This window comes from Numida meleagris, chromosome 2 (assembly GCF_002078875.1).
Source record: "Numida meleagris isolate 19003 breed g44 Domestic line chromosome 2, NumMel1.0, whole genome shotgun sequence".
Taxonomy (NCBI): domain Eukaryota; kingdom Metazoa; phylum Chordata; class Aves; order Galliformes; family Numididae; genus Numida; species Numida meleagris.
In genome coordinates, this window is record NC_034410.1 from 50893027 (window position 1) to 50910587 (window position 17561).

Genomic DNA, 17561 nt, shown 5'->3' on the forward strand with positions numbered 1-17561 from the left:
TCCAAACTTCTGGACAGATATTTCTCACAATTATTTGCTTTTCTTCTATATTCTCTCTTTCTTCCTCCTTCACAGCTACACAGATCAAATGCAGTGAGGGGATACATGAGCTGAAGAAAAACTGCACAGCACTTGCTTGCCTCCAAAGCAGCTGCCTTCCTTTTCTGCATTGTCCCAGCCTTCAGTCCAAGCCCTGGGTTTGTGTTACTCAAAGAATGATTCCTTTTGTGCATAGCACTGCTTCTCCAAATATGGGGCATGGTCCAGACCCCAATAAATAAATAAATAAATAAATAAATAAATAAATAAATAAATAAATAAATAAATAAATTTAAAAAAAAAAGATGAAATAGAATAAAATCACCACAAAATAAACTTTACTGTTGTATGTAAAATATTTCTTTTTTTCAGGAAAAAAAAAAATTACTATAATGTATTTCATGTTCCTACCTACTCCTTACTCTTTTCAACTTAAAGGAAACATTTCTGAACCTTTCAGCGCAGTTGCTGCCATCATCAGGCACAATGAGACTCTGAAGGGACTGAAGCATCTCTGCTACTGCACTAGCACCAAAACCTAGGTGGAAATGCAAGGAAAACAGCCTTTGCAGAATAAAATAAATAATAAATCCCTGTACATCTTCAGACACATGCCATCTGGAGTGTTTAACTACATCCCTTTGGGATGGCAAAGGGCCTCATTTCATAGGCTGGCAACTCACCTGTGCCACTGAGAGTTAGATGATCATCTCCAGCTCAGGGAGCTGGAGCAAACCATGATTTCCCAATTCACTTATGGCTCTGCCACTGCAAACCAGGTGAACAGTTCTCATCGAAAGGAGTAGCTATTTCCTGTATTGCAGTTGGATCCCTTTTAACGCAGAAAAGTGAGGCTCTCACAGTCCTTTCCTGCCACCTCTCCTATGGGAGAGCAGCTGAGGAAGAAGCCATAGATCACTAAGGCAGAACAGGGAGGGGGACTTTCAAAAGTCTATTAACTGCAGGTGTTCCTGTTACTGGGTGTCCAAAATGAACCACTACAAAGACTTCTAGTCCTTCAGAGAGCAACGCGCTCCTCACCTCCTGATCAGATCTGTTCTTCAGTTTAGCAGTGCACTGCATTGATCAAGGCACCCCAAATCACTACAAATGCTGCAGAACCTGAATTGAGATAGCCTGTGAGCACAGCATAGGTTTTACAGAGGTCTCCACGGATCAACTTTTGTCTGCCAAGGCTGAACCCACCCTTTTCTACAGGAAAAGAGGGCAAAAACCTTGAGAAATTCAGTTTGGGGGACATGGAGGAGCATTACAGTGACTGCTCCAGGGACTGCCAGGGGAGTGCTTCAGTCATCAGGGCTTGAAAACAGGCAGAAAGACTTCAGCAAATAAAACTGTGATTGTAAGCCGTCACTGTCAGTTTAGGGCTTTTTGATCTCATCTAATCATATGTAACAACAATGAGAGAATTTTATTGCTGCACAATTAAGAAGAAAACGTTAACAAAAAACAGTTCTACAGTTCTTCAAGCATGTTTTTGAATAAAAAAAATAATTATCAACTCTACACAGCAAGGGGGATGAGAAATAGGCAGCACTGCGTTTTTCTGATTGCCATTGTATTAATATTTAACAATAACTTCAGTCATTTCCTTGAAGGATAATTTTCTTAAACAAACTTTTATCTTTAGTGTCTAACCCTTCTGCAATATTTTATTCTTAAACTGATTTCTGGGGGAAAAAAAAGACAAACTGCAACAAAAAGCAGATTTATAAAAATATACAATATCTTATTAGCTTCTGGGTGCTCAATTGCATTTATCACATATTTAAAACAAACTTGAGCTCAGCTAAGCCCAATTATAATATCTTGCTGGGCAGAGAAATTAATTAAACAGCTGAATGATAAAGACCCCAGCAGCAAACTGAGGCATTAAAATAAATAAGATTCTTTTTTTTTTTTTTTTTTTTTTTTTTTTTAATAAGAAGAAGGGAAAGAAAGGAATCTTCAACACACATGCTCAAACGGTAATGTGAGCAATCTTTTCAGGAACACAAGGCACACTGTAAATAAGACTACCTGGCAGGAGCCACAGCAGCAGCTCTAATGCTGCTCTCCGACTTTGTGATTTGCTAATGTGAAACACACACATCCCTTTTGCACCAAGTTCAAATAACCCTGGGATCCCAGCTGTGAAGCTTAGCGACTGAACCAGAACAAGGGCAGAAGTTGTCAAGATTTAAGAGCTTTCAGCAAAACCCTTCAATTGCAGCCGGTACCCTATTCCATAGAAGGATATCAATTATAGATAGTGACTTGCTTTAGCAGGGCAGTCAGTACTGTCAGACACTAGATAGACAACCATGAAGAATCATGAATCTTTCTATTAACTGTAAGAGAGGTGGAAAAAAAAAAGGATGGATGGGTGCTATAAATAAGGCAGAGAATGTGAACAGTTTAACACCTTGCCTTTCGGTGTATGTATCATGAAAATTTAACCATGCTGAATTCTAAGTGGCACATATCACTTGAAAATAAGAGCTCCTGCATAAAAATCATTGCAGTGTTAAAGCCTTCTGGGTGGGTCAATAATGATTCTCTCATGTAGCTTTTTAGTTATTTATTCATAGCAGCTCAGGTTCTGTTCATAAATTCAGTCAGAAAACATTGTCTCATGGGAACCAAATGTACTTTTGCTAGCACCCGCATTTTACAGTAATAACAGCAGGACTTCACTACAGAAAGTAAAGCAGAGAAACACCATTGTACACTGACCATTGTGCCCATGACCACAATTTCTCATGTAAAGCTGTACTACATGAATCACATGAGTCACAGACGTGTTTGTACTTACTGTTTCATATATGCTATATTACACACCACTACGTAATGTAGACATTGCTAGGATCTGATTTACCTACTCTTGATTTCAGATTAAATCATAACCTACCATTTCCAAAAATGTAATGTTATCCTCACGTGACAGAAAGATTGGAGCATACATGAGCAATCCCATCTTTACCTCTTTCCAAATGGATGTGTATGTGCTTGTGGATACACCCTGTACATGATGGGAGCAACGATACCTACAGTGTGAGCGGTATGCACTGCATATTGTGGAAAAGCTCTTCTTAGCATTCTAGTGAGAGGGGACTTCATGCTCATGTACCCAATCCTTCATCAAATAAAACATCAGCCTTCCATATTTTTCCTAGACACTGCAGTTCTTCTAAAATTTAAATGCTTTGGGATGCAAAGCTTGGGTCACAAGTCTATTCTGTGCCAGTGGAGGTATTGAGTCTGATTCCTTACTAACAAACACGGCTACAAAGAGTAGCTTTATTCCCTCTCCAAAAGAGTGGGGGAATATTTATGATAAGACTTACAGTTAGCCCATGCAGATCCTGAAAATTCAGTCTTATCAGGATGTACAGGAATGCTTTCAAGGTCTTTTTGTGAAACTCTGTATTTTACAGATTTTCCTTTTGCCAGCCAAATTTCCAAAGCTCAGGAAACTGGCATGGAGAGCTACAGCTGTACAGTTGAAAGGATGTTCTGCATACTTCCAAGTCAAATGTACCAATTTTGAAATGGGTGACAGGAAAGGGTTTCCTTGCAGTCTTCTGAAAAGGTCTAAGTAGCTAACTCTGTCTCACTACAAGTTTACTTGACTGCTGCTCGCCCAGCAGGTGCATGTACACAACATGACATAGTGCTCTCTTGCACATAGGTACTCACCCAACTTCTGTAGTTCTTTGCTCACACTGGTCACCCTCATTGAGTGTCAGGGAATACAGGGATACTGGCACATGTTATCTGAACGAGCCTTGACAGGACAATTTAAGCCACTGTTGCCTTCATCTATGCCAGCTGAACCTGCCTTGGTGCTTACTACCCTACAGTACAATCAACCAAACAGGATGGTTACCCATGCTTTTGATGTCGCAGGTGACAGACTAGAATCTCATTTCAAACACCACTTCAATCCTGGCTAGAGCATCTGATACTCTGTGAGCCTGCCAGAAGGCTGAGAAGCACGTGCAGAGTGGCAGCACATGCAGCCAGTACAGGCAAGTCCTACAAGATCTGAAGGCTGATATCTATTATCCTGAAAAGCCCTCAACGTGCTGAGAAGCATAGCATGGTAACTACGTGACTACTTGAATACAAGCTAGCTCAGGGACCCACAGACAGTACTGAGGAGCTTCACACACAAGTCGCTGATTTCACATGGTTAAGACAACCTCATGCCCACATCAGGGCCATTCCTTCTCTTGTGTCTCAGCAGCACGGAGCACCATGGTACTCTGGGAGTGACAAGGCCTCCACCTGTTACTGCAGTGTAAATATTGCTGAGAAAGGATGTACCCACACTACAGAGACACAAGCTCTGTCTGGGCCTAACACACATGTACACGCATACATCATGTCAGAAGCTAAGTGCAAGGATGCTGAGGAAAGTGCAGCTGTTGCTATTTGTATCTGCTTACATTCACCCATGAGTATTTGGGTACGAGGCCACAGACCACAGCAATGGGAAAGATATTCAAGGACAAAACTGCTACATGGGAACTTAAGGCTGTCTTCTGGAGTTACCCATCTAAAAGCTATGTGAAGCTTTGCTGAGATCTGGACTTCACTCCCCACGTTGCTGCCGGCCTCAATCAGGGCACTGTGGCAATTAAGGGCAGACAAAATGTGAGTGAGATGGAGCAGAACCAGCCTTTCACACAGAGCTAGATGACTCAAGTCCTTTTGCAATTCTGGACAGAAATAACTCGCTCAAGTCCACACAGCAGGCCTCTGCTGGAGCAGCAAAAGAATCACAAAGCAGCGCCCCATCACTGAGTCACGCTGATTCTTGCCATGCGATTTCAGCTACTTGAATGTGATGGTTGCTGCGAAGATGATGATTTTATTGTCTTCAGGGTTTCAAGTTGGGACTTGTACCTCATAATCTTAAACTGCCATCATAACATATCCAAATCTTCAGCATTGCCAAAAAGAACTCCTTGTGTCACAGAAACACTTTTTATCTACCTGTTTTTACAGCTAGAGAAAACCATTTCAGATGTTGCCATCACTCAAAAATGTAAGAAATAGACTTTTTTTCAGAGAAGTCTCGCTGTTGACCTTTAAAAGACAGATTTGCTATGAAAATCACACCAGAAATAACAAAAAAAAGAACAATCTCACTGTCAATTTAACTCACCAGAAACTGTATAAAACATTAGCTATTAGGTAACAGGCACAGTGGAATTTAATTAAATTTTATATATGCAACTTCAAAAAATCCTCTTCCTTCTTTATATTACCAAAGGCACTTTTATTCTAAATTTCTCTTTTATTCCATATATTTTGGTATAAATTATTTATTATCATCACTTGGATCATTTCTGAATATTGGGAAAGGTTTTCCAGTCACCATAAAGCTTAGCCTTACAATTATGAGTAGATATAAAGACTGCCTGTGCAGAGCCTCAGATGATGTCAATCAGTCTGGCTGCATGGAATCAATTGCGAGATCGACACTTGATCTTTTAGATGCATCCAACCTTTCATATGGAATCCTTTCCCAAAAAGATATTACAACATTAAAAGATTCTCTTCTCAAATTTCATTTCGGCCTATTAAAATGTAGGATATGTTTTGGGCAAAAAGCATCCAAAAATTCATTTTAAAGGTCACATTCTGGCCATTATTTCACTTTGTGATTTTCTTTCATTTATTGTTATTGTTACTGTCACTATTGCTACTATTACCTACCAATAACATAAACTAATAACAATTCTTGATGAAAAATTTCCAGCACCACCAGTCTGTCACACTCCAGCAAGTGAAAGCTGGCACTGATTTACTGAAGTCAGTTTTGCAGTATCAGTTTATCATTTTGCATAGTGTTTAGAAATACATGGTGCTTGATTTTATTTATTTATTTATTTATTTATTTATTTAACTTCAGGATAAAAGTACATTTTTCGACAATCTATTTCAGTAGTATTGGCCATGTTGTGCAACAGATTTTGCACAATCTCCAGGAAAGTACTCAACATTTTTCTACAATAAATATGATTCCAACACACAGATAATTTGCTGAAGACGGCCCTCTCCAATATGTACTAGAAATTCCTTTGTTTTTTTTCAGCATATTTAGATAAGTTCTATGAAATTAAAGAGAAACACTGCTAGCTAAGTGACTGGAAGTGTGTGGGGGTGTTGTACTCGGTAGGTTTGATTATTCCATTTGATGGCCCATTTTTTAACTTACAATACTAAAAAATAGTAAAAATAATTCACCTTGGCAAATGGAGAGGAAGAAAAAGACAGACATAGCTAATATACAGCATAGCATAAATAGGACTATACAGTTTGCTTTTCCTAGAAGGACCAAACTAACTCTGTCTCTATGTGTTTATCCAAATAACCCACTCCAGCTTCTACACGACAGTAAATTGATACCAAAAGAAACCACTTCAAACCCTTAGGGAAGTGGGAAGAACTCCCCTCACCCATTTTTACTGTTACAATTCCTTTTGGGGAAAAAAAATCAAACTTGGCTAAAGGTTAATAATAATTCATGTCCAGCTTACTATTACTCAATAACTATCAAAGCCTCTAACTCAAAATAGCGTTTGCTGGCTTACAGGATCAGAGCCATTACAATCTCTATTGAAGACTTTATTGAATTTTACACTAAGCTTTAGCTGACTGAACAGGTCAAGCACTGTGGCTCAGTTTTCTTTATTCTCAGAAACTCATAAACCCCACTCCAGTTTGCAGTGCTGTTAGCTAAGAAACTTGACTCAGCACAGGGTCAGAGAACCTGACCCTCATGAAAAAGGTCACGTAGTTTTAAACCCAGTTCCTGAATACCATTAACTTACATGCACTAGCTGTTCCTGTGTGTCAAACTCCCGGGAACAGCCTTCCCAATGGCAGTTCGTCTCGTAGACCACTTCAGGCTCCTGTTTGCTTTCATCTTTGTCCCCTTCCTCCTTTACCAGGGTCATACCTTCTGGCTGTTCCTGGAGAGATGAAAAAAACAGAGGTGAGGAGAGAGGAAATCCTGAAACAGAGGAGGAGAAGTGAATTACTTCATCATTAAAAGACAGAGGGGAGGAAACAGATTATTATACCCTCAGTTCACTCTGCTCTACAGAACACAAAAGCTCAAAACAGGCCTGGTAAGCCAAAACCACGTGCCAACTATATGAGTAAAATACGTATTTCTTATTCAGAAGTATCCACGGCAATTTCTAAAAAAAAATCCATTTACATGCCAGTTAAAATCTTATCATAAATGCTCAGCTTCCCTCTCCCCATATTAAAGCAGCTTTTTATTTGCACATTTGCCCTAATTATTCAGTGGCATTATGAGTGAAAAAGGCATTATTTAGCATAGTTGAATTAACTGGACTTTGTTTTTAGTACTACAGTTGGACATAAATTGTATCACCAGTCATCCAAACTGTATTTCATTGCTAATCCAGTGACAGTTTTTCACATAAATAAACTTTTCAAAAGCAGACTGGTAATTCGCAGGCTAAATGTCAGCCCATTCTTGCTCATAATATGTGTGTGGAAGGGGTGACCAGGGGAAGATGGTTTTTCATTTCGGTTTTTGATTTGCCACCTTTAGCTCCTCCAAGGGACACCTTCCCAGCTTGTACTGGCTCAGATGCTGGCACAAACATTTGGTACAGATTAGGTACTCATGCTATTTCTCTATTCCCACCCTGCTGAGGGATTTAGATGAACCTTGTTTTGTTTCATGGATTCACTCACAAGACTGAGTCTCTGACCTGCCTTTCATCACTGTAAATCAGGAATCACTACGCTAAGAGCAGTGTGGCATCAACCAGTAAGGAAAGTGTGGCAAAAGAGACTGGAGGCCAGCACTAAGGCCTCAAAGTCGCACAGTGCTGACATCTGTTAAAAGTCAATGTGGTGTAAATATTATTGCTGAATAGAAAACTCATCCTGAATAAAGACCTGAATATCTTTGGTTCCCTCTTCCACAGAGAACAGAGGGCTGAGCACTCACTGAACCAAATGAGATGTTTCTCCCTCAGCCTACTTCCATTCTGTCCTATCCTTTAACAAAGAAAATCCTCATTGCTCAAGTCCTATACTCAGTCCCTTGCTACCATGAGCTCTTTGTGTGCATGAGATAAAGGCCTGTAAGAGGCAAGAGGGCTAATACACGGCAAAGATGTGTTTTCCCTCCAGCAGTGAGAAAAAAGGCTTACAACTGAGAGCAGAAGGCTGTACCTGCACGCTTCCTGCACCCGGGCTGGGGAGGTCCTCGTCGGGCTTTATCTTGGAGCGCTTGTTGTGCATTGGATCCCCAGTGCTGCTCACTGCAGACTCACTTGTGGGTTTGTTCTGCTGCAGGCCATTTTTTTCCCCCAAAAAGACAAAATTAGACTGTGATAAATACGTAGCTCCCAACAGAAATACACAGCAGCTGCTCAGCAACTGTATTTGGAGAAGCTACACTGTTAATTATATCAGATACGCAATTGGATTGTGCTTCAATTACACAGCATTAACATGTGGAAGAGCTGCATCACTCAACCTTGTAATGGAGAAAGGAGGGAACAGGAAGGAGAGCATTTGATGTTATTCCTTTTTACAAATTAATGCTGTTTTTGTAAGGCCAGGCAAGAGTAGGAAGAACATGATTTTCCACATAATGATGACTTCGGAAAGGCAATTTTGAAAAGCCAAATCGCTATGCACCAGTTTGAATAAACAGGAGAAAAAAGATTTCTTTTTTACACTTGGAAGAAAAGTTTTCCCACTTCATATCTATATGCAAGATCTCAGCACTTTTAGTGCATTTCCCATTATAATAGTGGTCAGGGAGGAAAACTGAGCACTAATGTGAGAGTCTCAACCGAAAAATCCTATATGAAGTCCTGGATTTTCTGAAGTCAGCAGCAAAGCTGACATAAACAGGCCAGAATCTTGTTTTTCTTCTTGCTGTGCTGGATGGAACATCATTATCTACACCTGAAAATGGATCTTGTAGGAATCCAGAGATCTTTTAGAGATACCTGAACAGCACAGACCCCACAAAAAATCAATATGCTGCCTACAGCAGTTTATTCTGCTTCTACATTTGTAAAAGCTAGCCAGAAGATAAACAACTCCCAGACTGATAAATAACCTATCCCAGGTCATCAAGAAGCAAACAACATGAGTTAATAAAAGGTGAAACAGGAACTGTGCGCATTACTGGCCTGATTCCCTGCTGCACATCTCCAGCTTTTAAGAATAGAACTTTGCTTACTGAAATGATTAACTCCAACTCACCACGTCCAATTTTGCATAAATCAGAGAAAAAAAAACTTCAAACCTCTGCACAATCTTTGAGCAGCTCACACCTGTTCAGGATGGCAAAATACAACTCTGTGTCTCGAGGTAGGCTAGTCAACTTGATTTGGATGTGAAGATGCTAAGCTTTAAAATGTTACGTGCCTCAACGTGTTTTTCCTGCTCTTTGCTCCCCACCTGTATTATGTTGTCTGATCCAGGAAAGACAGGTTAGAATGAAGAGCTGTTGAAGCACACTGAAATATTTATGAGGACTAAAAAGCTTGCTACCAATGAGGAACACTGCACCTAATCCCATTATTTATAATAACAGGACCGCAAATGCTATAGCTGCAAGAAAACTGTTATCAAAGGGTCTTGGTGACAGTGGTGATTAATTGCCAACAAGAAAAAGTGATTTGTTTCATTTTTTCATTTTTAAATTAGCTGAATACAAAGGTTTCTTTTGTTGTCTCTCACCTGTGTGGACTCAGAAGGTCCAGAGCTGACCTGGACAGGGTTCAGGACACTGGGGATGCCAGGGATAGGTCTCTGGGTAGGAAAAGTTGGAGCAGGATGGATGAGAGGAGGGCTGTGTCCAAAGGCAGAACCCAGGGTTTGCTGACGACTTATAATTTGCTGATGCATTTGTTGCAGGGATACCGGTGTAGGAGGGTATGTGAAACTCAGAGCAGGGCTGAATTTGGGAGAAAAAGGAGGGAAGAGGGAGGAAAATGATGAGGGTCATTACAGTATGGCACTGTACAGATTAAACGCTTAATATCATGCCCCAAAGGATGATAAATCCTGCTTTTAAACCCAGAGTTGGTCTGGTTTTACTAGTGAGTGCAAAAGTGATGCCTTAACAAAGCACATTTTTTCCTAACATTTACCACAAAACCACGGAAAGTTGACCGAAATAAAATTCAGAAAAACTGAAATAAAAGGCAAGCAGTTCAATAACAGCTATTTATTGCAATAACAAACTTTATATAAAGAAAAAGAATGGGTGCCTACATGCTTTATAGTACTTTTATTGATAATGCAGTTCCCCTGCGTTTGTCTGTACGAAGCAGTTCCTTTAATCTTGGCTCATGTTACACTCTTTCATATATGTCTCTAGATCTTATTACAAGAGGAGAGAAAATCAATTGGTTAAATGTGTTCTGAACACCATGCTTGTCATATCACTCATTTGTTTGCAAAGATGGAAAGCTCAGTTCATCCAAAATGTCACCTAAAGAATTTCCATCAGTGCCGTTTGGTTACAGAAACTGATGGATTAACCTTTCCCCTCTGAAACTGGTGATCAATGACTCTCAATGTAGAAAAATTCCAATGGGAAAGCACTTCTTCTTCCAGTTTAACAACATTAAATGTCTATTAAAGCCCATTATGCATGTTAATACCTGTCATCACTTCATTACTTCACCGTATTTCCCAGACTACAGTGACTTTGGAGGAAATTACACTGCCATCCAAGGACCTACTTTGTGGGTAGTGCCAAAACATTCTTTGTGTCATACTTGAAAAATAAACAGCATGGGGCTAAATCTTCAAACACAGAAATATGAGATTCTCCTGTAAACATCTGCCACTACATATGACTGTAACAAAAAGGAAAAAAAAAGTGTACACATTGTTTTTTTTTTCTTTAAAAAAGATCAGTTCAAAAGAGCTCTACAAATTTAAAACATTAGGTCTTAAAAGAAAGGGATGCAGCAGAATACCTTTTAAGAATCAAGGCTTCTTCTAATGTCGAAAGGGCGGATTTAATCCAAATTTACTGTCTGGGGTCTTAATTGCTGTTGCTCTTAAGTGCATTAACTGAAAATACTGTGATACAAAAAGAGCTAAAATCATTTCAACCATTTTAAGTAATAATTCTAAATAAATTCTGTGTTCATTAATCTGACTATACATTTTGTCTGTTTGACTACAAGCCATAAAGAGACAGATTCAATGCGATTACATTACTATTATTCCTGATGAGAACTCTGCATTACAACAGTTTGCCCATTTAGGACAGAATATTATTAAGAATACCCCAAGAGAATTTTACTGGTCTTTGAGGAACTCTCTTTTCATTTTGCATTGTATTCTTTTTAATAAAGGGAGGCAGAAATGGAGTGAAAACAGTAATTGTTCACAGCAAGAGTTAGGGAGAAATCAGTAATAATATTCAGTTATTGCAGCTCTATAGTCCCTTCTAGTGTTTCTGTAAGCAACCATGAATGATTACAGCACGACTTAGCTAAGGTAGCCACTATGGATGATTGATAGGACATTAATCAAAAGATGCATATCAGGCTCAGAATTTGTTCACAAGCTTTCTTCTAATAGCTGATTTCATGTTCACTGAGCTCTATGCCAGTTTGTTCAATTTATTCTTCAGTGTACAAGCCATTCATCAAAGAACACAATGATTTAACACCCCCTTTCCTTTTTAGTGAACAAACATTACGAAGTGTAACTACTCTAGTCTGTTCATTAAAAAACATACAATTACAATGTCATACATGAGGCTGAAACAATGCCTCCTTATTATATCCCTGCAACTATCCTATGTATACTATGAGTTAATCTGCTGTACTTCAAACACTTTAACATCAACAAATGCAACATATTTTGTTTCTCTGTGAGCAGTTAGCATCTAGGACATTTTCACCCCTTAATTGTTTCAGTTTAAAAAAAAAAAAAAAAGTGGATTGACTTCCTTGGGAGCTCCAAGTACACAGCACCCTTGGAAACTCAGTCTTCTTTTTTTATTATTATTATTTCCTTTCCAGAGTCTAAGAATGCCCGGCAATACCTTGCTTTGTAATTCTTGGTTTAAAATTCAATATTCTTCAGATCCTACATGTTAAAAAGACAAACTCAGAATTGACCTACAAGATGTGACTGACTTAAGCCCTCAGCTTAGAGATGTAGCTCCTACCTATCACTGTGCTGTGACTACAGATACATGAGCTTCTGAATCTAACATTAATTTTTGAACCTATGCAGAATACAAGAGATCCTTCCCAAACAGTTCAGGAGGGGCAGGATGAAACTGCTATGAACAGAATATATTCTTAGCTCAGTAGGCGGGCTGTCAAAGTGTCAGTGACAAGGTAAGTTGGATGGTGAAAAGGAACCTCCGGCTGTGAGTAGAAAAAGACTGCAGGAGCCCCACAGTGTATACATACAAGTTGTACACGTGAAATACACGTACTGGAGTTTGGCAATATTTTCTACTCCATCCCTTCAGAGGTCAGAGAAGTCTCCTGTGCTAGCAGGTTATTTTTAGTGTCATCCCTGCTTTGCATTCTCTGCCCCACACAGAGCAATGCAAAAAGTGGTGATGCTTCCAATGGCAAAATACTTTTCTAACTAAAGGACAAAAGCAGTACTGCTTTAACAAATAAGAAGCCAGTTTCATTGGCCTGCAGTGATAAGCCTTACACCAATACAGTGCAAGTGCTTAAAAGTTAAGTAAGCGTATTTGTTATGTCCCTGTATATAAATAAACATGGTTTCTGTCAAAAGGATAGATTTCACCTCATAGAGATGTCCTCTTTCTTTACACTGCCTTTAGCACCACATGGAGCCTTCAGAAGTAGGATGTTAAGGCATGCTCGGCTGACTCTTGTCCAGACATTATCTTAGCTCATAGTTCTTACAGGAAAGCACTGACACCGGCAGCTGATGCACTGAGACAGAGGTGCACGGATGTGCTGAGGAAAGAAGGAATCCTTATTTCTTCAGTATTTTTTTTTTGTTCAGTACTCAGCACACAGGGTTGAGACTGAGGTACTAGGATTTCCCCATGGAGCCTTGCAACCTGCAACCATTCTCTCCAAACTTGAGACTGAAACAAAAAACGAGATTGCAAATGAGCAAAGGAATAGAGTAGCAAGTAGCCATGAAGAGTACTCAGAAATGGTGACAACAGTTCAAACACCAGGCTATTTCTTAAATAGCTCAGATAGCTGCTTTCAAGTAATTCCAACAGTTTCTGGAAAGCCTTATGAAAATGAGGCAAGATGACCTGTCTGGGTTTAATGTCAACCTCAGGCAAAATGCTGACACAGGACAGCTTGACCGATTTTTCTGATTTGAAAAGATCAGAAATATTCTAAGGAACAGAAGGTATCAAGGCTTTTTCTTCCTCTCAAAAACCATTCACGTTGCTTGACACTGAAGTTGATAACTGCGCTGAAATCAAGGTCTGCAACATAGCTAGCACAGAGTGCTCTGCTGCAGAGATCTAGATATCTGCCCTGCTTCCCAAAGTTTTTAACATATTTTCTTCAGTAACTTTGCCTCTCTTGCACACAGGATATGTACAGAATCTCCTTAGCCAAGACTTCTCTCAGGCCCCATATGGATCCCTCTGTCTTGCCCAGCAACTTTAGGCCCTCTTGTTGGCCCAAACGAGCTCACACTGGTTTCTAGACAGGAGGCCAGCACCACCAAGCAGGATGGGCAGCGGCACCAGCAGGTCTTGCCCAGGCCCTCTAGCCATATTTGTTTAGAAATAATGTACTGATATGGCACTGGTGTCACTCCATGACTGTCTAAAATTAATGTCCAGAGGTGTTAAACAAGACCTGAAAGTAATCATTTTGTGAGCTACAAGTTCACAGCTACTGAAAACAACTTTTTTTTTTTTTTTTTTCTTCCAGAAGTGATGAGCAGTTTCAGAGGCTTCGATTTGCTTTGTGTTTCTTTGATGATACCTTCAAGGGGCTACAGTTCAGACACAAGGTACTAAACATTTTCAAAATCCAGATGCCAGAGGAATGCAAGATAGCTGCCCCCAATCATTCACATTTTCCAAAACACAAGCCACTTCCAAAAAATCTTGGTTTCACAAAAATGTTAATGAATCATGAATCTTCCATCTATCTACTGAGGAAAGACAATCTATAAGTTCAGAGACAATCTGATCTGTGTTTGTTACAGACTTTTTTTTTTTAACAAAGGAGAAGAGAAAAAAAAGATGAATGTTTATGACATCACTAATAACTACATGCAGGTTATCTTTCTAGTTGTTGAGTTGAACGAGGGGTAAGAGTTAGAAAAAATGTGTAATACTTCTTCCAATAAAATTTAATATCTCATATTTATATAATAACTGAATAGCCTAGCACTCATTTATTTTCCCACACTGTGGCCTACTATGTCTGTCTGTCAGTCTGTCTCTTTCTCTTCTCCTCCACTGCAAAGTTTCAAACTCCCTTTACCAGAGGTAAAAGCAGTTCAGTGAACTGCACTGCAATTATGCGAGCACATCAAATTTTAAGGAACTGATTTCAAGAAGGAGAAAAGCAGACATTATAATCAAAACCAAGCTTTGTGGCTTCTTTGTGGCTGTCCTACTAACAAGGTTGTCCATTTCTGGTCACAGCTGCACAATTTACCACAAAACAGCTGTGTATTCAAAGTAAGAAAAAGTCCTTATTTCTTATACATTGCATAAGTGTGCCTAAGCAGACAGGCTGGCACAAAAATGCAGAGGAGATTCCAACCTTGTGAAAGTGTGAGTATAGTTTCATTATATCACAAAAGTTTCCTTTTATCACAATAGTTTTCTCATCCTCACAAAAACTGTGAAGATATCTTCCTTGTAACATGAAACACACAGTTCTGCATGATCTGATGCACATAAGTAGAACACACATGCTCACCCCATGAGGTAAGGAGCACCCTGCACTGCAAGGGGGCACATGCGACCTTTCCAACGTGTGGAATAACCTTGGAGCCCTCAGCATACACTGTATATAGTTTCTAACATTTGTTTTTGCTATCGACTGACACTAGGCAGACAGAAAGACCCTAGTCCCTCCTAAATGGAGCGCAGCTCATTAAGAGAGAAGTAATTTGTAAGTGGATCGGCTTCACATTGAATAAAGCTGATCACCAGGTATTAGCTTGGCTTCATCAGGTACTGCCACAGCTCCTTTTAGCTCATGCTCAAGTAGGTACAGATGTCACTATTTTGTCATACTCTCCCTTATGAGTTGCATGAAGTCCATGGGCAAGTAAAATTGAGAAGCCAGGGTGCAGAAATCCACCAATAAATGCTGCATGAATGTCTGGACTCATTGAATTGAATGGAATTTCCCACCTTTTCAGGCCAGAAATTGATCTTTAGTTTTTGATACAGATTTGTAAAGTCTTTGTTGCTTAGGAACGTTCATAGGGGCACACAAATGTCCTTCCAACAGTGTATTCACCTAGTTTTCAGGAAAGCAACCCTAATAGTTCTTATGCACTGCTGAAATGAGAACAAAATCAGAAAGTCCTCTAGAGTTGCGCTAAGCCCAGGCTCTACTACACAGCATCTATTGCTGAACTAAGCCATTATCCAAGTCATAATTAAGTTAATAGTGATATTTTTCACATGATCAGTTGTTCTTTTTTCAAAGGAGTCATGTAAGAAATAGCTTCACGCATCCCACAGTAAACTGACATGTAGGAGCCACTGCTTAAAGTGGGGGATGTAAAAGTGGCCAGGAGTTGAACCAAGGATGCTAAGAGGCAGTGTATAAGCTGATTTCAAACACCAAAACTGATGTGTTTATTTTGATAGAACTATTATATCCATTAATACGCAGCCAGGAACATTGAATAGTCAGATGTGGAAAGCTGTAGATGATCAGCAGGACAGTCTGGGACTGTCCCAAAAGGACTCTCCCAAAAGAGACACAGAAAAAAGAAAGCCAATGAGTCCTCCATGGAATTTGATGAGAAGAAGCCAAGAATATCATGTAAGAAAACTGTCTCCTGTTGTTTGAGTTTGTGGAAACAGGAACTCATGTAAGTTCTTTGTAAACAAACTGGAGCAAGTAAAAATAAGTTTCCAAATCTGTCATCCACTTCTCCTTCTGATGGAAGCAGCCTGCAAAGCTGAATATTGACAAATTGCTCAGGTCACTGAAGTGACAATGCACTCAGGAACCTTGTAGCCCAGAAAAGATTTGTGAAATGCTTACTCCTTGAAATATCCTTGATGTAAAATGAAAACCGAATGGTATTAAAGGAAGGGAGACTTTAAAAATGCACTTCTGTTTGAAGCATTTACCTACAATAAATGTAACATTTGTTAGTACTAAGAAGAATTTTTGTTTTAAAGTCTCTTCTTTTCCCTCGGCTTTCTAACTGGCAGCACTCACAGACAACACACACAACCAATCAGTTGTTTTTATGGCCTGTCACTTAAGTACAGAGGAAAACAATTTGAAACTGTGACTATGAAACCAGACATGCAATACGATTCTAGAGGCAGGTCTGAGACTTGAAATCCACATTTTTCAAAACTAAGTTTCATGAATATCCCTCTGCATTTGTAATATTGACACATTTTATTTAAAATCTCTAACTTAGAGACAAGTCATCTAACTGAATTTGTACAGACGTATCTAATAAAGTTATACTATGTTTTCAGTTTTCATCAGATAATAGCCATCATCTTAAAATTGTATTTAACTCACATGCATCATTGCTTTTTTTTTCACTTTTCCACTACCAATTTAAAATTAACAGTCTGTGGTTTGCACTATCCCTTCAGCTTACCATATTATCTATTCTGTTTTATCTGCTAGGCTAGGTAAAATTTTTCTTCATGAATACATTGCCGTATGCCTGAGTAAAATGGAATGGTTTCAGAGAGCAACAGAACTACACGTATTAACCTTATATGCTCAGACAGCATTGACAGCTTTGTCCTTCTCAACTGTGCTACTCCCGTTCAGAAATCCTTAGTAACATAACTGGACATGTATTAATAGTACCTCACATAATTCATCTGTGTTCCCTCTATGCAAGCTCATGACATTTCTGGTAAACTTATTTCACAATCAAATTAATGGCTAAGCTTTTTGTTTGTTTCTAAAGACAGTATCATTAACTACTTGGAAAGTGCTAGCTAACACTTTTCATGGTCTGCAAATGAAGTGAGTTCTGTGTTAAACCCCAGCACACATTTCTTAGCTCCAGAACTTCCCCAGAATTAATACCACACTGGGTCCAATACTTTGTCTAAAGACTTTAAAGCTCTGATAACATCAAATCAGTCAGGAACAAGTTGCTTCAGACTGATTTTTAATTACTAGATCTGTGGTTATACCCATCTCCAGGCATACACATGCATGTAATCACGCTTGTATATATGCTTCTGTACATGTAAATGCAGCATGCGCATACATATTCTTCTTTTTATTTTGCTTGACTTCTCAGATTATATGTTTTCTGAAGGC

General features: G+C 39.2%; 1 protein-coding gene across 5 annotated transcripts in view; it reads right to left on the bottom strand.

The window, feature by feature from the left end:
• Nucleotides 1-17561, bottom strand: part of GLI3 (GLI family zinc finger 3) — a 203862-nt gene that overhangs the window by 29597 nt on the left and 156704 nt on the right. For 4 of the 5 annotated variants that reach the window (XM_021386345.1, XM_021386346.1, XM_021386344.1 and 1 more), the window contains 3 exons: nucleotides 9799-10015; nucleotides 8272-8388; nucleotides 6885-7025 (listed from right to left, as the gene is read on the bottom strand). In XM_021386345.1, the coding sequence (XP_021242020.1) occupies nucleotides 6885-7025; nucleotides 8272-8388; nucleotides 9799-10015 (475 nt within the window). The remainder of the gene's footprint in view (nucleotides 1-6884; nucleotides 7026-8271; nucleotides 8389-9798; nucleotides 10016-17561) is intronic. The other variant, XM_021386347.1, reaches the window with a different exon arrangement.